Below are 22,946 nucleotides of genomic sequence, written 5' to 3'. Positions count from 1 at the left end.
CTTCTATTAATCCCAATATTATAACATTAATCAGTAAGCCATTTTTGACCAATTAAAAACATCATATAAATTATATCTTTTGCATGTTTTCATTATGTTGCTCCTTGGCTTAATTTATGTGAAATCAATTGCTATGATAACTACATATCGTGTTATTTGACCACAATGTCTACAGGAGAAATGACTAAAAAAAAAAAACTTGTGGGCCGGGCGCGGTGGCTCACGCTTGTAATCCCAGCACTTTGGGAGGCCGAGGCAGGCGGATCACGAGGTCAGGAGATCGAGACCACGGTGAAACCCCGTCTCTACTAAAAAATACAAAAAAAATTAGCCGGGCGTGGTGGCGGGCGCCTGTAGTCCCAGCTACTCGGAGAGGCTGAGGCAGGAGAATGGCGTGAACCCGGGAGGCGGAGCTTGCAGTGAGCCGAGATGGCGCCACTGCACTCCAGCCTGGGCGACAGAGCGAGACTTTGTCTCAAAAAAAAAAAAAAAACTTGTAAGGGAGACTATGTAGCAAATCTGACTATCTATTAGCCTAAGAACTGAAGTAATCATTACACCTTAAATATTTAAAAGGTATATCACATAAGGTGAATTGCAGTGGCAATAATAAAATTTAAAATAAATTTTAATTTTGTTCTACCTCCTATGTTTTATGAACAATAGCAATATTTTTGATTTATAAAAGCCTTTTTCTCTTTTCTTCCTCTCTCTTCTTATTTTTCTTTGGATAATAAGTTCTAAATATCTATCTACTACCCTACAGTTTATAGATACTTCATCAGTTTCTTCAAAACTAAACTTACCATCTATGCTCCAGTTAGGAAAAACCATGCTTACCACAGTATGCATACTCCCTCCAAATTCCTACTAGATACTCTGAGTGAATATTTTTGGGTTCTGTCTGCCCAGTATTATGTGTCCCTCTTTTCCTGATAACTGCAACTCCTTTCCCCCTAAGGTAGTATCCCTTACCCCTACTTGTGATTTTGGTGGGATAGCCAATCACAATACTCCTCTCATCCCCCAGCCACAATCGTTAGCCTAGGATTAAACATGGTGCTCTTCCAAGTTCCTATCAGAGTTCTTAGCAGAGATTTTATACGCATTCTGAAAGAAAGGTGACCTCCTTTTTCTTTTCAGTTGCTAAACTGGGTTGCTGTAAACCTTGAGCTATCTGTAATCATACTCTGTCATTTCCCAACCATATGAAGGAAGCGCTCCTGAAATGGGGAAGAATAAGAGCAGCACATGGAGGGAAGTAGAAGAGAGGAAGAGAGCAAAGAGATAGATCGGATGATTTCATTTCTCTTCCTGAGGCCAGCTCCACCCAATGGACTTCCCAGTTCAGTAAACCAACAATTTCCCTTTTATACATAAGCTTCTATGAGTTGGCTTCTGGCATCTGTAATCAAATGTGTCCTGTTGAATATAGTGCCTCTCCAAACTCATAGCCATGCTCCCCTTCACTCTCCATGCTCAGCCATACTTGAACACTCTCTGGTCACTGTGCTCTTTCATCCCTGGGCCATGGAATATATCATCCCTCTGCCTGGAGCCACTGCCTTCAGATCTCAGCTTAAACATCACTGTCTTAAGGAGGTCCCAACCTGACTTTTAGATGTAGGTCATTCACCTGCTATAAACTCTTTGTGCACTTTGTGCTTTCCTTATCATCAACCTCACCCTAGTTATTATTATTATTGCCTCTTTGATGTTTGTCTTTACCACCAGACTCTGAGCTTTGTGAGATCAGGGAACTGCATCTGTCTTATTCACTGATATATTCCCCAGCACCTAGAATAGTGCTTGGCCCAAAGTACGCACCTAACGAATATTCTGAATGAACAAGTAAATGAATGGTGTTTTCTATGTGTATCGTCAATATATTTTCAAAACTTAGTGTACATTTTCAACCCTACTTCCTGGCAGAACTAAGCTGGTAGACACTAAATTTCCTAAGATCCCACAGCTCAGAAGGCCAATTACCAGGCTGAAAATGTGACTTTCAACTCCTAATCCAGCCTATTTCTCACTATAAACACCTACTTCTAAAAACATTTTTTCATGCAGAAAATAAATAATAAGCTTCTCAGTTGCAGCCAGAGTTAAGTACCACTGTTTCAAAATCACCTTATTTTTCCTCTTAGAAACAGCTGATACTATCAAGTGGCATTGCCCTAATTGTTTTGTGTTTCTCTGTATATTAATTCTAATTCTTTTAATGAAATTGTTAATTCCTTGACACTTTAGTCTTGCTACTCAAAGTGTGGTCCCTGGACCAGTAAAATCAATATCCCTCTAGGTGCTTTTCAGATATGCAGAATCTCAAGCCCCATCCCAGAACCTATAGAATTAGAAACATTTTAACAAGATCCCCAGATAATACCATGTACAGTTCTCAACCACTGCTCTGCAATAGTTGGTCACAGCAGATGTTTTTGTGCCATAACATTTGTATTCACAGCACATAAGTTGGGAGACCACAGGTGAAGGAAAATACTTAATACCGGCTTTTGAGGAATCAGATGTTGAGGAGGTCAATTAATTCAATGAGCCAAACTGAGAGTAATAATCAGACCCTTATTCTCTTCTACAACAGTGGGGGAAGAGGCAAAAGAGGACGGCTCCAGCTCCCCTACTTTCCCCTTATCCCCAGGGAACAGCTCTAGGTGAGGATCAGATGACATGGAGAACAAACAAGAAAAATGAGCCCCTTCCCTACACAAAAGGCTCCTGCCTCTTGATAGCCCACAGGCTGGGAAAGGGGAAAGGGCTAGGAGTAGAAAGGTGCAGAGTCAAAGTGGAGGAAAGTGCCTCAGCCAAGGTCCCCAACAGATAGCCTCTGAATAGAGACACCTGGGCTAGGCATACAGCCACGCATACATGCGGGTGCAGGGGTGTGGGGGTGGGGTGGTGGAACTGAATCTTTTTTTTTTTTAAATGAATGAGCCTAACCTTCCCTTCCCCTCCTGTCCCCTCTCCTCTGCTCCCTTTCCCTCCCCTTCCCTTTCATTTTTGAGACAAGATCTGGCTCTATCACCCAGGCTAGAGTGCAATGGTGCAATCTCAGCCCACTGCAATCTCCACCTCCCAGGCTCAAACCATCCTCCCACATCAGCCTTCCAAGTAGCTGGGACTGCAGGTGCATGCCACCATGCCCGGCTAATTTTTTTGTATTTTTGGTAGAGATGTGGTTTTGCCATGTTGCCCAGGCTGGTCTTGAACTCCTGGGCTCAAGCAATGCTCCCGCCTCGGCCTCCCAAAGTGCTGGGATTACAGGTGTGAGAAGAAAGATACCCGCGTGAATCCTTGAATGCAACTCCCTAGAGGGAACCGTAAGGCACTGGCTATGCACCGAGTCTGGTGTGGGAAGGGCAGCTTCTTCCTTCCATGGAGCTTGCCTTGTCATTATCTCAAATCACACATAGATCACACAAAGGATTTTGGCCTAGAGTCAAACTTCTCAACTAGTTGATACAAATTTTGCATTATTTAATAAGATACTACTTTGTTCAGCAGGCTAAGCAAAGTCATCTATCAAAGCGACCCATGCATATTGAAGGATTTCTCTCCAGAAATGGTTCTCAAAGAGCAATGTCTGCACCAGCAACATTAGCATCACCTGGGAACTTCCTAAAAATTCAAATACCTGGGCCCCACCCTAGACTTTCTGAATCAGAAAATGTCGGGATGGAGTCTAGCCATCTGTGTTTCGATACTTCCCCCGGGTGACTCTGACAGATGCTAACATTTGAGAACCCACTGCTGTGTAGCAGAGTTTCTCAAATTCAGCACTATGGACATTTGGGGCCAGATAATTGTTGTTGCAGGAAGCTGTTCTGTGGATTGTGGGATGTTTAGACAAGCCTCTGGCCTCTAGCTACTAGATTCTTGTACTATATCCCTGGTTGTGACACCCCAAAATATCTCCAGCCATTGCCAAATATCCCGAGGGACAAAATTGCCCCCAGTTGAGAACCACTGACCTAGAGTAATTACTATGACCTAGATTGGTCCAAGCCTAAAGCATAACATACAAACATACAAAAATGATACATGACAACGTGACATAAACTAACCTTTAAACAGTTTACAGTTTACAAAGCACTTTCACATATAGGTCATTTGTTCCCCACAGTAATCCTAGAAGGAGGGTAATTATCATCATTCTCATCTTGGTGGTAAGGAAATTGAGATTCATACAAGTTACTTGATATGACCAAGGTTACTGCCTGCTAAGTGGCAGAGATGGAACTTAAACCTAGGTCCTTCTTGGCCGGGCGCGGTGGCTCATGCCTGTAATCCCAGCACTTTGGGAGGCCGAGGCGGGTGGATCACGAGATCAGGAGATCGAGACCATCCTGGCCAACACGGTGAAACCACGTCTCTACTAAAAAAAAAATACAAAAAAATTAGCCGGGCGTGGTGGCGGGTGCCTGCAGTCCCAGCTACTCGGGAGGCTGAGGCAGGAGAATGGCGTGAACCAGGGAGGCAGAGCTTGCAGTGAGCCGAGGTCATGCCACTGCACTCCAGCCTGGGCGACACAGCGAGACTCCATCTCAAAACAAAAACAAAAACAAAAAGAAACAAACAAAAAACCTAGGTCTTTCTTTTTCATAAATAAAGAGAATTACCTTATTAAATGAGCTATGGAGGGGTTATTTCTAGGTTATTTCTAATCTTTAACAGTATTATTGCTCTTGGAAAAAATTCAGTATTAGCTGAGAAATGACAGTTGTAGGGATACTCCTAACAGATTATTCAATATGAAAAATGGATTGTGCATCCAAAATAAGGGAAGCCTATCTATAGATATTTACACAAGTTATTATATGAGCTATTATTTGGAAATAGAAGTCTTATGATAGTCAGCTGGGTGCAGGGGCTTACGCCTGTAATCCCAGCACTTTGGGAGGATGAGGCGGGCGGATCACTTGAAGTCAGGAGTTTGAGTCTAGCCTGGCCAACATGGTGAAACCGCATCTCTACTAAAAATACAAAACTTAGCTGGGCATGGTGGTACATGCCTGTAATCCCAGCTACTCAGGAGGCTGAGGCAGGAGAATTGCTTGAACCCAGGAGGTGGAGGTTGCAGTGAGCTGAGATCGTGCCACTGCACTCCAGCCTGGGTGACACGGCGAGACTCCTTCTCAAAAACAAAAATAAAAAAGTCATAGTGAGCCTGAGTCAGAGATGTTGGAGAGATTTGTAATCAGTTAAGAGGAGTAAAAAAACAGCACAATCAAACAAACTCAGGAATAGTCTTTCTCCTGTAAACTGCAGCACCTGCCTGGTGAGAAAGTGAAATCACAATCCTAGCACATTGGCTGAAGGAGATAGAAGAAGAACACCCAGCACATTGCAGAGCCATTGTCCTGCTCTGACCCAGATCCCTGCAGAACGAGGTGCTGCCCAACCAGCCTTAGGCTCCCACGGTGCAGTGTGTAAAAAGCCTTCAGAGCCTGAGACTTCCAGAAAGTGGACGGAATACTCACCCAGAGGTGAGCTGGGGATTTCCACGGGCACAGTAATAGACTTTGGCTTCAGAGTGAGCATCCAATCGCCAGTAGCCAACTTGCTGACCTTTGGATGGTCCTCCAACATGGCCAAACTTGTTGCAGAGCATAAAACTGAAATACTAAATAAAGATCAAGGCCAAATCAAAGTCATGATGAGACAAATGACCCCACACAGACCTTTTGATGTCAGTTCTTTTTTTCCCTGAGAAGAACTTGAAACCTCTTGCCTCCTCTTCAGAGAGGGTTGTTAATGGTCCTATAAACTGGAGTTTAAATCTGGAAACGTTTCTCATCAGGGGAAAGAGCACTGGGCTTGGACTCAGAATCCTGGATTCCAGGCCTGGATTTCCAACAGAGAAACCACTCAGCCTTGCTCTGCCTCAGATTTTTCTTATAAAAACAAAGAGAGCTGATTATAAGAATTCTAGGATTTCTACCACTTCTAGAATTCTACCCTTTACCAACATCTTAAATTTGCATTTAATATACTCCCCATTTGGGAGACACCATGCATAAAATTACAGAAGGCAGGATTTGGAGTCATCCAGGCCCAGCTTGCAATCCCAGCTCTGCAGTATTCTAGCTGGATCATGTTAGACAACTCCCCTAGCCCTCCCCATGCTCAGTTTCTTCATCTTTAAAACAAAGGTGACAACAACAGTATCCAACTCAAGAAGACTTTTGTGAATATTAAATGGAATTACATGTGTAAGCCATTAATACATAGTACCTGGTACATAGGAAGCATTCAGTAGTTGGGAGTTACTATCATGTGTTTGAGAATGGACAGGCCAGGTGCAGTGGTTCATACCTGTAATCCAAGCACTTCAAGAAGCCAAAGCAGGAGGATTGCTTGAAGCCAGGTGTTCGAGACCAACCTGGGCAAAATAGCGAGACTCCATCTCTATGAAAAAAAAGAAAGAAAAACTTAGCTGGATGTGGTGGTGCACGCCTGTGGTCCCAGCTACTTGAGAGGCTGAGGTGGGACAATTACCTGGGCCCAGGAGGTCAGGGCTGTAGTGAACCCTGATTGCACCACTGCACTCCAGCCTGGGTGACACAGCAAGCGGCTGTCTTGAAAAAATAAAAAGAAAAAGAAAAGAAAAGAAAATGTACACTCAGGAAAATAAAATTAAAGTACTTTTATTAAGAGCTATACCTCATTTTGTGATGGAGGGAACTAGAGTGACAAAAATCAACTAGCTAAAAACATTCTATTTTTTTAAAATCTCAAAACTGTAAACGACAGTCTCTTAGAAGGAACACAGGCCATTTCTCATGTTTCCTGCATGATTCAAATTGGTGGATAATTAGTCATAAAGATTTTCTGAGTAAACAGCACCATTTTGTAATACACTGTTTTCTGCTAGTTTGGTTTGGGATGGAGAAATTGTGAATGAAAAAGGAAGGTATATAGATGTGTTGTCCAGTACAGTAGCCACTGGTACCATGGGACTATTCACAGCTTAAAATGTGACCAGTTCAAGCTGAGATGTGCTGTAAATACAAAATTCACAGCAGATTTCAAAGATTTGGTACCAAAAAAAGGTAAAATATTCAATAATATGTTTATATTGATTATATGTTGAAATGATAAAATTGGTAAGTTGGAGTAAATAAAATATTTTAAAATGAATTTTGCCTCCTTTTTAGTTTTTTAATGTGACTATTAAGCAATTTTAAATTACATATATGGCTTGCATTATATTTCTATTGACCAATGCAGTATAGAGAGGAAAAATAAGAACACACATACACAAAGAGCAAGAAAAAAACGAAGTCCCAGGGATGTAGCAATTAAAAAAAAAAAAAAAAAAGCGAGGAAGGCCACAGGCTTGATGATCCTGGCTCCATGCAAAGAAAGTCACTAAAATTGATTTTTCTATTAACAAAGAAGCTGCCGGGCATGGTGGCTCATGCCTGTAATCCCAGCACTTTGGGAGGCCAAGGCAGGCGGATCACAAGGTCAGGAGATCGAGACCGTCCTGGCTAACACAGTGAAACCCCGTCTCTACTAAAAATACAAAAAATTAGCCGGGCATGGTGAGGGTGCCTGTAGTCCCAGCTACTAGGGAGGCTGAGGCAGGAGAATGGCGTGAACCCGGAAGGCGGAGCTTGCAGTGAGCCGCCAAGATTGCGCCACTGCACTCCAGCCTGGGGGACAGTGAGACTCTGTCTCAAAAAAAAAAAAACAACAACACAACAACAACAACAACAAAGACGCTAATAGAGATTGCATTCCCTATGCCTTTTACGTATTTCATTTTGTAACATTTGGTAGAAGAAAGAAAAGAGAAGCTGTGCCTTCCTCACCTCTTTCATTGAATAATCTCTTTTAATCTTATAAAACATTGTATCCTCTTTTGGTCATAAGTGGGTGGAAAGACATAAAAATAAGGAAAGTGCACCCTCTGCAGGCTACTTAGCAATATAGAAATATTAAACAGCAAAGTTCTGCAAAAAATACTGCAGAATGAATAAATGAATGGATGAGTTACATTTCACATTACTGCATCTACTGCTGTCATCACTGATTCAATAACGATGAAAATAAAGGCAAGGAAACGGGTCGAATAGTATCAAAATTATTAGGTTATATCAATTCTTTCTTTTTTCCTTCCCTCCTGCCTTCTTTCCCTCCTTCCTGTCTTTCCTCCTTCTTTCTTATTCTCCTTACTCCCTTCCTTTCTCCTTTTTTTCCTTCCTCCCTCCCTCTCTTCCCTTCCTCCCTCCCTCTCTTCCCTTCCTCCCTCCCTCTCTTCCCTTCCTCCCTCCCTCTCTTCCCTTCCTCCTCCCTCTCTCCTTCCTCCTCCTTCTTCCCTCCTTCCCTCCCTCCCTTCCTCCGTTTCTTCCTTCCATCTTTCCTTCCTCTTTTTTCTTGCTTTCACTCTTGAACAGCTTAGATACATCTTTTTTGGAAATCCTATATAAAGACAGAAGGCAAAAGGCCAAACTCAGCCTAGAGATTTATGCTGTTTATTTCAGTACAGTTTCTTTATGAAGTTAATGCTTCATTCATGTTTCTAAATCCAATCTGGCAGACAAACTAAAGAAATAACAAGGCCACAAACATCACCAGCCACAAACTTAATGGTGTCAAGTATGTGATTATAAGCAGCCCCTAACTTAGGAAAGGGTTACCTTCTCAAAGGCAGTTTATATTTTGGTTGTTTGGAATGAGAAATCTTTTTCTCATTTTTTCTGGGCCAGTTCACAAGGGCACAAATACATATTAACCTATAATGTATGCAAGATAGATAATAATAACATCATTATTTTTACTTTATCAAACACTAATATATAACAGTATTTTTATGGAAAAAGACAAATGTAAGGCCCACCTTGGGCTCTCAGAAGATTATCCTTCTTTCTCCAGGTGGTATGAGCAGTCTTCCCCCAGTTCCTTGATTCAGAGATGAGGGTTACGTCTGGGAGGTCCATGCCAGACAACCCCAGGACCAGTGTCTTTTTCTTTTTTTTTTTTGAGATGGAGTCTCCCTCTGTCACCACGCTGGAGTAGAGTGGTGTGATCTCGGCTCACTGCAACCTCTGCCTCCTGGGTACAAGTGATTCTCCTGCCTCAGCCTCCCAGGTAGCTGGGACTACAGGCATGCACCACCACATCCGGCTAATTTTTGTATTTTTAGTAGAGACAGGGTTTCACCATGTTGGCCAGGCTGGTCTCGAACTCCTGACCTAGTGATCCACCCACCTCAGCCTCCCAAAGTGCTGGGATTACAGGCATGAACCACCACGCCTGGCCAGTATCTTGTTAGCACTCTTTAGTGCAAAACAAGGAAGCTAACTCACGGGTACAGTCACGCCCCAAGATTTCTGAATTGGAGAACAAAGAAAAATTAATATCATCATCAGAGAAAGCAGCGCCCAAAAGGTGGACTCTCTCTGCTTTCTTCAACACACACACATGCATGCACACTTTCCTGTGTCACCAACACTCATTTTATAGATCGGGCATCTGTAGGTTAAGACTGACTGTAATGATAACCGGGCTTCAATAGCTTTAAGAAATACAGCACTAGTGTTATGGAATATATTTCCTATTAGCATTTTTATTATTCACAGCGTAATTTAAGACCAATTTAATTCCTTTTAACCTATTAAACAAAACTAGCATGGTTAAATTAAACTTTGCAGTGTGTAAAATAACTTAAGGAGAGCTTATGAAAGGGAATTTGGAATTACCCAGAAATTATATTTATTGCTTACACATAATTCAAAACAGTGCGAAAATGTAATGCAATCTGTAAACGTGTTTTTGTCAAACAGATTATATATTTTAAAATAAATACTTGCAGGAAAATACAACAAAAGATGATAGCATTTATTATTTGCTTTTTCTTATGGTTACATTTAAACTTTTTAATCCAGAATATATACAACAGCCTAAATTGTGTGCCTATTAAAGCTTCACCTCTCATAGTTAAAATGCTGAAAAAAAATAAAAGCATCTATCTTGATCAGCGTTATGAAAACACAAGTGAAATGCTTTTGCAGCTCTGCTCTCTCTTGAGTGCAGAGACATACAATTTGGAGCTTTTGAGAAATATGGTCCCTATCTAATGCACGGTGATTCAACGAAGAAGCTCTTACTCAGTGAGTAGATTAAAATACAATCGGAATTTCCTCTTTGGGAAGCCAAGTTCAGTTTAAAGCTATAATCTTTATGTGATTCCAGGTGTGATGTACAGAAATCTCATAGTGTTGTATATAGCATGATCATTAGGAAAATGAGCACAACCGGGCACGGTGGCTCACGCCTGTAATCCCAGCACTTTGGGAGGCCGAGGTGGGCGGATCACGAGGTCAGGAGATCGAGACCATCCTGGCTAACTCAGTGAAACCCCGTCTCTACTAAAAATACAAAAAATTAGACGGTCATGGTGGTGGGAGTCTGTGGTCCCAGCTACTCAGGAGGCTGAGGCAGGAGAATCATTTGAACCCCAGAGGCGGAGTTTGCAGTGAGCGGAGATCGTGCCACTGCACTTCAGCCTGGGAGACAGAACAAGATTCTGTTTCAAAAAGGAAAAAAAAAGAAAAAGAAAATGAGCATTAGATTTACAGTTAAATCCTGCATAAACCATTTAGGAGATATATGACCTAAGACATAGCTTAACCTCTCTGTTCTTTAGCTTCTTCATCCGAAAACTGGGGTTCATTCATTTATTGAATACTTAACATGTGCCAAGCACTGTTCTGAGAACTGGCAACATAATTAAAGAACATATTTGGTCCAAATTCTCAGGAAGATCACATCCAAATTGGCAGAGATAGAGAGTTTTTAAAATTAATTAATGTGAAAATGTTTAGGGAGTATTAGCTTTTAGGATAAAAATAAAATAGGGTGATGTAAAAGGAATATTGAGGAAGTTCCTGAAGACAGAGTTGTCAAGGAAACCCTCTCTGGGGAGAGGAGATTTAATCTGGGACCTGAAGGAGGCATCATCCACACTAAGGTCTGGGAGAAGAGAGGTCCAGGCAGAAGGAAAAGCTGGTGAAAAAGTCCAACAGAGAGAATGAGTGTGGCATGTCACAAGAACAAAAAGAAGGTAGTGTGGCTGGGGCAGAGCAAGTGGAAAAGACGCAGGACATGGAGTAGGCAGGAGCTAGATCACGCCACTCCTTAGAGTAACTGGTTTAGAGTTTGGTTTTTATTTTAAGTACAGTTCAAAGGCATTGGAGGACTTTCACCAGGATGGTCGTGAAGACTGAGATAACACGCATAAACCACTCAGCACAATGTGCAGAGTGAACACTCAGGAAAGGGGGACGTCATCATAATCACTGTTGATATATGATAAAACCCTAACATAAAATATGTGAAGTCCAAAATATTTATTATTTTAAAACTCAGGGTCAAGTTACTGCAAGATTAATGAAGAAAGAACAGGGCCTTAGCAGAGGATAGGAGTCTATTGCCAAGCACCACCTGGCCAAATTCTCGTCATTGTGGGGCAGGCTTTACTGTATTTCTTGTCATTATCATTATCATTCTCACCATCAGCTTTATTATCAATGAAACTTAAGTAAAATCTTAGGCCAGCACTGCTCATCACTGAAGTGAAATGTTGATCAGCCTACAGCAAAATGAATCTGAAGGAACAATACTCAATGCTGTGGTCACTACAAAATGACGCCAACATTCCTTAATTTCCCCCAGAGCATCATCAGGTAAGCGGACTTTCTATTTTCCAAGCTTGGTGGGAATCCTTCCACCCATTTTCCAGAGCTGGTGGGCAGCAAACACTTACGGGGCCGTGAACCTCGAGAAGTTCATTTCAAGCTGGAACTCACATAGATGTGCCAAGGATTTTTCCTGGCCACATTTTATCATCTGTGCCTGCTCTTTCTCTAAGAACACCATATAAAGCAGTCCTTACTTCATGGATCATTTAGTTTACTAAATCATGGTTTATTTTTTCCACAAGATATCACATGCTATTTTAGAATCAGTTTTCAAAAGGTCTTAAATGACTTGGCTCAAAATTGGTTTTGTATTAAGGGAAAGAACCGGTGTCCCAGAGTTTCAATCAGCACCTTAACAAATAGGCGACCGACCTCCCACAGATTGCCAACAGTAATGGTTAGCTGAGACTTCCAAGGTCCATTTCTCTCTGCTTCTTTCCTACATTTTTCTCACCCTGTTTTCACCGAAAACAGGATTATAGTCGACAGTTTTACAGGAAGGGGTTGGGGGAAGGCGGACATACCTTAAGATCTGCTGCCTCGTTCCGCATGACTTCTAAAGGTGCAATCAGCTGAACCATCTAGTTGCTTTGCATGACAGTAATTTAACCATTCAAGTTGTCTTTCACCTGGGGGATACACGGAGTTATGATTCTGCATCAAAGCCATCGCAACATTCCTTCAAACAACATACTAACCATGCCGTTGGCATTCAATTAATGTTAAATACAGTAACATTTCATTCACATACAATATTGGGGAGAACGAGGTTTTCTACATAAATGAATTTTGCAGACAAGCAAAGCTCACCCTAACAAGAACCAAAAGATATTAGTAAACTTTGAATCATTTTTGATAGAATTTAAATGCATTTTTTTTTTTTTTTTTTTGAGATGGAGTCTGGCTCTGTCGCCCAGGCTGGAGTGCAGTGGCACGATCTCAGCTCACTGCAAGCTCTGCCTCCCGGGTTCACTCTCCTGCCTCAGCCTAAATGCATTTTTTATGTCCAATGACCACTTAAATAAGGTGCAGGTATCTTTATTCTGTTTATTCATAGCCAATGATCACTTTAAGCATAATACACGGCTACATGCAATGCAATGGTTTCACCTAAAAGCCTCAATTATGTTTCTCAAGTTTTGGTGAGCAAGTCTCCTTAAAGCATGTCAAGCCCTTGTTGGTCTAGCTGTCGCTTTTGCTACTATTAGCAGGTTTGACTGCTCTTGGCTTGCTCATTCCCACCCCATTTTCATTTGCCCTGTGTGAGAAACAAGATTATAAAACTTACGAACCTGAGCAGTATTACTTTACAACAATTCTCAGTCCAGAAGGACCCCCCTAAGGGCTTAAGGGTTATTCCATATCTCAGATGAGAGAAAATATGGGCTTAGAGACAGGCATTTTCCTTGCTGACTTTTTTTTCCTTTGTGAATTTTTGGCAAAGTTGGAGAATCATCTTGAGATAAGTCACTGTGCATTATTACATTTCCCAAACATATTCTCTTCTACTTCTCATTTCTCACTTCCATTTCCTAAATAAACTTTCTCACTCATCTCAGAAAGTTAATTTCTAATTGCTTTTAGACCATATTTGCCTAAGTTATCAAAAATCGCTGTGTGATGATGTCAGGGAATGAAAAGATCTTTTGGAAGGGATTTTTAGTAACCATTACCCTCCTTCTTCATTGAGATTCCTGATGTGATTTAACTTTCACCTCGATGGTGCATTTGGCATAGAGTCAGAAGAGTGAATATCTGGTAAGAAAGAAAATAGTCTAATCAAATAGCAATGAGAAAATGTAATTGCTCTAGCAGACTGCTACATAAATAGACACATAGATCCTCCCTTGATTTTATTCCCCTGAGGCTAATGACTGACCCTAATGAAAATCCCAGAGGAAATCATTGTAATAAAAATAGCCAAAACATTAAGAACAGGGCAAGTGAGAATGATGATGGCTGATAAGCATTTGAACCATCAAGCATCCTTACTAATCCAACTGCAAAAATAAGTACTGGCTCATGGGCTAAGTACCTAAAGGAAATCAGGGACCATCTTACACGAATCAATTAGTGTGTAGACCTTAAGAAAAAATATTCTACAATGACCCTTTAGTTCCCATTATTGTTTTTAATAGAATCTATATATAGTAAGGTAAGAAGGTCTCAAGATTGCTTTTTATGCTTTAGTGTTGTGCTACTTATGATGTGGTAGTGCTTCTAGTTTAAGCCACAAATTATAAATTCTTCCTTCCAAGTAAAAAACAAAATCATTCTAAAGTGAAATTGCTAATCCCTTTAATCAACCCCAAACCATCTGTGAATTTAAACTAGCAATTTTGGAAAAAAATATATATATACATATTATACATGTATATATACATATAATATTATATATAATTATATTACATATATTATGTCATAAAATATATACATATACATGTGTGTATACATGTTATATACAATTATATATATTATATATTATACTATCAAATGATTATTTCAGAATGAGTAAAACAGATATATATATACATTACATAAACAGAGATGTAATACTATATATATTACATATACACACACATATACACACACACACGCACACGCACATATCCCAGCTGATTCCATAAAGAACTTGATGTGGCTTATAAAAACAAATAAAATCACTATGGATTTTTTTAAGTTGAGATAGTCTGAGCAAAAAAAGAAAGAACAATCAGGAAAACAGTAAAACCAAATGTTAAGAGTGGTAGATAGAAATGTTGCACCAGAGCCCTGTAGAGTTGGTAGAGATGGGCTACACATTTGGCTCTAAGTTTCCAGCAGTCAAAGAGAGAAACAAAAACATTGGAAGATTCATAGCGTCCATAAAATAAAAACCATGGTTGAATGCTGAGATAAATTTTTCCCACAGGTTATATAAAAAGGATACCATGTAATGAAATGATTGACATCCATTAAAAACAGGCATTGAGTAGGGATAACAGTCTATGATAGTTGGCCGTTCCTTTTAAATTTCCTTATTATAAGACAATGGCATGATACCAAAATGCAATTTATCAAACTCAGTTCTCCAAAGGACTAAAACTTTCATGGTCTGGCTTCATCTGAGGACAAAATTAATTATCTAAATGAGAATGTACTGTATGGCATTGAGGGAATTTTGCTCAAACATAAATTTTTGCAATTAGGCGTTTGATAAGGATTGGATAAGGAATGGTTAGAAATTATCTTCTCAAATTAGAGTCCAGGGTGCAGATTTCTGTGTAATAGAGTAAGGCAAAGAAAATTGAGGAACTGCCCAAGGCAAAACACCCAAGTACCTTTAGAAAGGAGCAATATCATGCCCTCCAAACATTTCTGAATTCATTTCAAAATATAATTTAATGGGAAAGTAAGACACCAATGCTCTATGACACAAAGAATGATGACACTAATGTTTAGCTAGAGTTTTTTCAATATAGATATTAATAGTCACCTGCTGTGGTGGCTCAAGAAAAAAAAAAGCTCAGTGAAACATCAAAATGACACCTTAATTTAAGCAATATTGCTTTCTAGTGAATCCTGCAAGGTAAATTGATCCCAATATTTTCTTAAGAAACTTGTTGAATGAAGTTGTTGAACACAAAGTAAATGAATGTTGGAAAATTCTTACCAAAAACAGGGAGTGGGGTTTTAGAGTGGCCATGGTAGATTGACTGCACTGTTGTCCTCAACTTACATGCCTCCATGTATCCGCAGTCTTTGATACTGCCCTGCCACACTGATCCTGGGTGTGGCCACGTAACCTACTTCAGCCAATGGGCTAGTAGCAAATTTAACAAGGTGCTTACACATTTCCGCTTGCTCCCTTGGCACCCTCTACTTTCATGAGAGCAAGCCCAGGTAACCTGCTGGAGGCTGAGACCATGTGATGCACAGCTGAATTGTTCCAGCTGAGACCTCCAAGCCTGCGCACACTGCTCCCCAACCCCAAACTCACCCACCAGCTGACTGCAGATACATAAGCAATCCCTGCCTAATACAGTAAAGCTTGGTCAGATCAGCCAAACCACCCAACCAGTCCTAGGCATGTGAGAAATAAGAAGTAGCTGTTGTTTTAAGCCACTGAGATTTGGAGTGGTTTGTTACACAACAATCGCTAACTAATGCAGTGCCTGAACTTAAGCCATTTCTTTACGTAATATTAGGAAATAGGACCAAGAGCTGCTAGAGTCATCTATGAACTTAATAATATTAGTAGATAATACTTATTACTTTTACTCTCAGTGGAAAGAGGGACAGATTCAGTTAGCTCATCCAAAAGTAATAGTATATTATAAAACAAAAAGAAACAAGGTGGTCAAAACATCCCTGTTTTATTCATTTTGAAATAATCATTTAACTTATCAAACCCAGGTCTTTGCACTGGTGTTAAGATGCAAATTCTATATAATTATTAGGACTGGGTTCAATATTGTATGTAAGCAGGCTCGCCTACAACGGGTTCCTATGCACAGAATCAAATATTGAGTAAAGATCAGTAAAAGCTGCAAACAATCTTATCTTGTTATTGAAAGATTTCTGCATCAAATATACAGAAGGAAAAGTAATTTGATGTGGAAGAAACTTGCCAAAAGCCTGCTTCTTGCATAGAACAATGGTCTGAGAAACCCAAACTTGCAATCTGTGGTGGGAAACTGGCTAAAATATAAAAAAGAATAACCAGTAAACTGATGAATTCATAATAAAAGAAAGAGTAAATTTACCTGTCTTTACGAAGGGAGAGATGGGAAATATACTATATTTTGGTCCATCAGAACCAAGTTGGGAAGGCCAGATACTAACAGACCATAAACAATTTTTTTTTTTTTTTTTTTTGAGACGGAGTCTCACTCTGTCACCCTGGCTGGAGCGCAGTGGCACGATCTTGGCTCACTGCAAGCTCTGCCTCCCAGGCTCAAGCCATTCTCCTGCCTCAGCCTCCCGAGTAGCTGGGACTACAGGCGCCCGCCACCACGCCCAGCTAATTTTTTTGTATTTTTTTAAGTAGAGACGGGGTTTCACCATGTTAGCCAGGATGGTCTCGATCTCCTGACCTCGTGATCCGCCTGCCTCGGCCTCCCAAAATGCTGGGATTATAGGCGTGAGCCACCACACCCAGCTGACCATAAACAATTTTAATAGCAGAAAACCTCCTCCAGGTAATTTAGATAATTTGGCCTTTTTAATCAGCAAAACTATGAAATGAAATGTTCCCTGCATATACTAAGGAGAGGAAATTTATCTCAAAATATAAGCCTGAGAAAAGAGGCCCTCTTGTATTTCTAGATATTGTGACTACTTCAACTTTCTTCATCAGGTTTGTCTTAAAACCCTTCCTGATATTCAATTCTAACTGCCAAGTCTGGGCGAGCCACAATAATTAATTTTAAAAAGTAAAATGTTTTTAAATCAAGAGTAAAAACTGGATTTGGTAAGATTCTGAATGACTTCTGAATTTCATTTCTGATGTGAGCTCACAAGCCTGGCCATGGCTGTTTTTAGCTTTGTAACAATCATAAACACAGGAATTATGTCATACAGCATGTAGGAAACAAAAACTACTCAAGCAGAAGGGCTTTAATACAGGAATCAGATCCTTCAAAAACTCTTGATGGGCTGGAGAAGCAAGCTCTAAAATGGGCTTCCGGGAATAGGTCCCAGATGTAGCAGGATGACTCACCTTGGGGGCTACACTACGAACGATCGGCAAGGTGGGAGGAATCAAACAACGCCACTGGATGGACTGAGATCAAGAACACACCACCAGGGCTGTGACCCAGCAAGCAGGAAGCCAGGATTACGAAGCTGTCGCCAGCCCCACAGCTGCCCTTGTACGTCTCTAAGCATGGAGAGCAAGGTGTGTTTTTGGCAAAGTGGTGCTAAAAATGCATCATCTCATCACATTCCTTACGCTAAGGTTACAAAAGACCCTGGCCCCTGGACACCCATGAGTGCATCAGGAATTCTTGTTTAAACCACGGCAGCCGTAGGGGCTTATGGCAGAAATGCCAAAACAGCATGAAAATAGGCTTTGTTTTCCTACCACCTTCCAATCCTCGCATGAAAGTATCTAATTGGTGGAGGCTTATTTGTACCCACAGCCATAACTGCAACAGAATCCAAGAAACACAGTTTCTGCTTCCCAGCCTTGCAGTACAAGACCCCATGTGTGCCAGTCTAGCACACTGATCAGGGGAACTATAACCGTAACTTCTATCTTTGCTGAAAGAGAGACTGATAAACACAGTTTTAGTTCATCAACAGTTGATTCATAAAGGCTCAAGAGAACCTGCTCTCTCAAGTCACCTGAAATAAAGATTTCGTCTCCAGATATCTAAGGTATCACCAACAGGACTTAAATGCATCTCACTCCATTTCACCCTTCTCGTTCCCATTAATCTAACCAGCTCAATCACACCTAGGCACAAAAGACACCAGGACAACTAAACCAACATTTAAACTAAGAAAAGAATCAATCACTTTCATCCAGTTCAAGATCTTCCCTCTTAGAATGGTAATAAACAGGGAGTGATTATAATACATTTCATTTCTTGTGACTTTGCCCTAACCTGGAGAGACTTTAAGGGAGCTACTCACTACAGTATAGCCTCAAGTATATTGATTGGACTATTCTTGAAACTCTGAATGTGGGCCACACACAGAGCCCACTTTGAACAAAACAGCCACAGAGCATTCTCACACCAAGGCTACAGATGACCCACATGACCCTGGCCCTCGTTTGCCATTGAGTGCAGCACCAATTCTTGCTTAGGCCAAAGCAGCCATGGAAATTTGTATTTTCTGAAGTTGCTTGACTTGAAAATTTAGCAGAACCTGGGGGCTTTTTGTGGCAAAGCATTAAACTGAACCAATCAGATGCTCCCTCTTGGGATGTTTGAATATAAAACACGTAGAGACCTTCCTGGTGGGAGTGGAGAGACAGTATGGGGAAGCTGAGAGACCCACAGAGAAAAGGAAGCAAGCCAAAGCTAAGAAATAGCTTGGCATTTGGCCAAGACTCAGATTAGCTTGGGCCTTTGCCTGCATGCCCTTTTGTGGATACACCAGGGCAGAGCCACTTCCTTCCTGTCTCTTGGCACTGCTTCTCCTGTGGCCTGAGTCTTGGCCAAATGCCTTGTGATCCACCTGGGACACAAGAAGATGGAGACCTACAAAGAGCTTCTCCAAGGCCATCTTCTTTTCACCTCCTGATCTCACCTGGGAAGCTGTCATGAAGCAGTTTCTCATCACCTCCAGTGTTCTGATGAGACGTGGGTCTTCCTGCTTCACCCTCTCTTAATAGAGTGGCAGAACATAAAACCACCGAGCTGCATTACCCAACTCGCATTGCAATCTCCAAGTCCCTTTGGTTTCAGTGTCATTCTTTTTGATGAGCAGAACAATGACCTCAAGGAGTTGGCACATTTGGCTAGTCTTCCTTTCGTCATCTATGTAACTAATAAACTGTCTGATTCTTTTTTTTTTTTAAGTGTCCTTGTATCTTTACCAGTGAATCAGTCAGGACTTTACCTTAGCCGTGCCTTGTCTCATGTGTGCTTGACAGAAACTAAGTGGAACTGTGGGACCAACATGGTAGTCCCAGGCCCTGTCTCTCCTCAACCTCATCCCCACTCCACAGATAAAAGGCAGAAGAGTGGGAGGGAGGTTTACAGGGAGATTAACAAAAGTAACAATTATATTGAGAGGAGAGTATTGTTTAGTCTTAGTCTTTTGGTTCCCCCAAATTCTCGGCCTCTCAATCCACTCCTTCTGACCCACATTGGAAGTTACCTCACTGGTAAGGGATTGACATGGGGCTACCTTTCTTGATTGCATGGATTTAACCGATTTAAAGTCTCTCCTCCTCTGAATTCAGTGCAAAGCAGCAATGATGCCCAGCATGCCTGTGCTTTCACCCTAAGCCACGTTCTCCGTAGTCCAGCGACTCTGAATTCCAGCCTCCTGACCCCTCTATTTTCTTGGTTGTTTCCAAACTCGGAAAGTGAATAAGGGTATAAATTATTGTGCCCTCTTAAGCCCAAATAAATTCGATTAAAAGAGAAAAAAATTTAAATTTATAAAGGAACATTAAAAGATTTTTTTTTTCGAGATGGAGTCTCGCTCTGTCTCCCAGGCTGTAGTGCAGTGGCGCAATCTCGGCTCACTGCAAGCTCCGCCTCCCAGATTCACGCCATTCTCCTGCCTCAGCCTCTCTGAGTAGCTGGGACTACAGGCGCCCAGCACCACGCCCGGCTAATTTTTTGTATTTTTAGTAGAGACGGGGTTTCACCATGGTCTCCATATCCTGACCTCGTGATCTGCCCGCCTCGGCCTCCCAAAGTGCAAGGATTACAAGCGTGAGCCACCGCGCCCGGCCAAAAGATTTTAACAACAACAAAAATATCCTGAAGCAAAATAATGAGCCAACACAAAATGAGTCAGACTCCAAAGCCAAACAATAGAATTAAAATTCAACAGAAAAATATTGAAACATAAGATGATATAGTAACATGAAATAAACAATACAAATGGAAGAAGAAAAAGAAAAGTCAGGAGGTTAAGGATTTAATGGGAATTGGGAAAATTAAATAATAATACAAAAAAAATCAAAACACATAGACAAGCCAAAAACATTAAACAATTCTGACGTACAGGGGTTAAAACTTTAACACAAACAAACAAAAAATGAAAAAAACAGAAACAAAGTAACTAGAAACAAATAGTGAACTGAGAGTCCTTATCAGAATCCTAAGATGGCTCAGACATCCCCAACCCCCAATCCTCACGGCTTTTAGCCCTCCTGGAGGCTGGAGGCCATGTTTTCAGTCAGCACCTAACATGAGGATCCCAGGCTTTTGAATCAATATAACAGAAACCTACAGTCTCCTTGGCCTTTTGCAAACTCTGCAGCAAAAACCCTCTTGATTGCTTTGTGTTGTTCTCTGGTTTTACTTCATATACGTCTGGATGGGAAGAATAGAGACCATACCTCCCATGTCTTAATCTGTTTGGGCTGCTATTGAGAGGTGACAGCGTACTGGCAGTCCTCACAGCCCTTGCTCACTCTTGGCGCCTCCTCTGCCTGGGCTCCCACTTTGGCAGCACTTGAGGAGACCTTCAGCCCACCACTGCACTGTGGGAGCCCCTTCCTGGGCTGGCCAAGGCCAGAGCCGGCTCCCTCAGCTTGCGGGGAGGTGTGGAGGGAGAGGCACGGGCAGGAACCAGGCTGCACACGGTGCTTGTGAACCAGCGTGAGTTCCAGGTGGGGGTGGGCTTGGCGGACCTCGCAGTCCGAGCGCCGGCCGGCCCCACAGCCCCAGGCAGTGAGGGGCTTAGTACCTGGGCCAGCAGCTGCTGTGCTCAATTTCTCGCCTGACCTTAACTATCTTCCTGCGGGGCAGGGCTCGGGACCTGTAGCCCATCATGCCCGAGCCTCCCGGACAAGCGCCACCCCCTGCTCCACGGGGCCCTCTCCCATCAACCACCCAAGGGCTGAGGAGTGCAGGCGCATGGCGCGGGACTGGCAGGCAGCTCCACCTGCATCCCTGGTGCGAGATCCACTGGGTGAAGCCAGCTGGGCTCCTGAGTCTGGGTGGGGAGGAGAACCTTTATGTCTAGCTAAGGGATTGTAAATACACCAATCGGCACTCTGTATCTAGCTCAAGGTTTGTAAACACACCAATCAGCACCCTGTGTCTAGCTCAGGGTTTGTGAATGCACCAATGGACACTCTGTATCTAGCTACTCTGGTGGGGACGTGGAGAACCTATGTGTCTAGCTCAGGGATTGTAAACGCACCAATCAGCGCCCTGTCAAAACAGACAACTGGGCTCTACCAATCAGCAGGATGTGGGTGGGGCCAGATAAGAGAATAAAAGCAGGCTCCCAGAGCCAGCAGTGGCAACCCGCTGGGGTCCCCTTCCACACTGTGGTAGCTTTGTTCTTTGCAATAAATCCTGCTGCTACTCACTCTTTGGGTCCCCACTGCCTTTATGAGCTGTAACACTCACCGCGAAGGTCTGCAGCTTCACTCCTGAAGCCAGCGAGACCACAAGCCCACCGGGAGAAACGAACAACACCACACACGCCGCCTTAAGAGCTGTAACACTCACCGCGAAGGTCCGCAGCTTCACTCCTGAGCCGGTGAGACCACGAACCCCACCAGAAGCAAGAAACTCCGAACAGATCCAAACATCAGAAGGAACAAACAACGGACACGCCACCTTTAAGAACTGTAACACTCACCGCGAGGGTCCATGGCTTCATTCTTGAAGTCAGTGAGACCAAGAACCCACCAATTCTGGACACACTATAACAGAATACTACAAACTGGGTGGCTTAGAAACAGTAGAAATGTGTTCCTCACAGTTCTGGAGGCTGGAAGTCCAAGATCAAGGTGCTAGCAGATACAGTGTCTGGTGAGGGCCTGCTTCCTGGTTCATAGATAGCACCTTCTAGCTGTGTCATCCATGGTGGAAATGCAAATAAGCTCCCTTGGGCCTCTTTCATAAGGGCGCTAATCTTTTATAAGGGTGGAGACCTAATGAACTAATCATCTCCCAAAAGGCCCTACGTAATACCATCACTTCAGGGCCTAGCATTTTAACATATGAATTTTGGAGGGACACAAACATTGAGACCACAGCACCTCAATTCTTCGATCTCCTCTTCTGGATATCCATTTGGTCACCCAGTAGTTCATTTGATGATTTACTGACTCCTTACTCCGTGCATTGTCCAATCACAGTATAAGTGCTGGTGATTCACCACCTACCTGCTGGTGGAGAAAGACGACAAATAATTCTGTCATTACAACTGTGGTAAGTGCTATGAAGGAGAACACAGAAGCTATGAGAATGACAAACAGGGAATGTCTTGGGAGTCATCAAAGACTTTCTAATGGAAGTGTCTGCATACTGAGGTAGAATTAATTCAGCCAAAAGGGAATAGAAGAGCATTTTAGGTAGGAAGAACAGCAGCGGCAAAGACCCTGAGGCAGAAGTGGTAAAGCAGACAGCATGAACTATTCCAGGTACTGGGGCCAGCATACAAGACATTAATGCCAAATGGAGAAGATGCCAGTGAGACAAACAAGGACCAGAACCTAGGCCTCGAAGTCACTTTAAATATAGATTAATATATATATTAATCTATATTAATCAGGTGTCATTTTAGCTCCTTTCAGTTTTATTTTGTGTT

At 42.0% G+C, this 22,946-nt stretch overlaps 1 protein-coding gene across 1 annotated transcript in view; it reads right to left on the bottom strand.

Moving 5' to 3' along the window:
- Nucleotides 1–13,126, bottom strand: part of MAP3K7CL (MAP3K7 C-terminal like) — a 96,288-nt gene extending 83,162 nt beyond the window's left edge. The window contains 6 exon segments of the mRNA XM_030806352.1: nt 5,499–5,641; nt 6,334–6,364; nt 6,367–6,426; nt 6,517–6,592; nt 12,251–12,355; nt 13,019–13,126. Of these exon segments, the coding sequence (XP_030662212.1) occupies nt 5,499–5,641; nt 6,334–6,364; nt 6,367–6,426; nt 6,517–6,592; nt 12,251–12,307 (367 nt within the window). The 5' untranslated portion in view covers nt 12,308–12,355; nt 13,019–13,126.
- Between the last annotated feature and the right edge of the window lie 9,820 nt (nt 13,127–22,946).

The sequence above is a fragment of the Nomascus leucogenys genome, chromosome 25 (assembly GCF_006542625.1).
Source record: "Nomascus leucogenys isolate Asia chromosome 25, Asia_NLE_v1, whole genome shotgun sequence".
Taxonomy (NCBI): domain Eukaryota; kingdom Metazoa; phylum Chordata; class Mammalia; order Primates; family Hylobatidae; genus Nomascus; species Nomascus leucogenys.
This window is presented reverse-complemented; position numbering and strand designations above follow the sequence as displayed.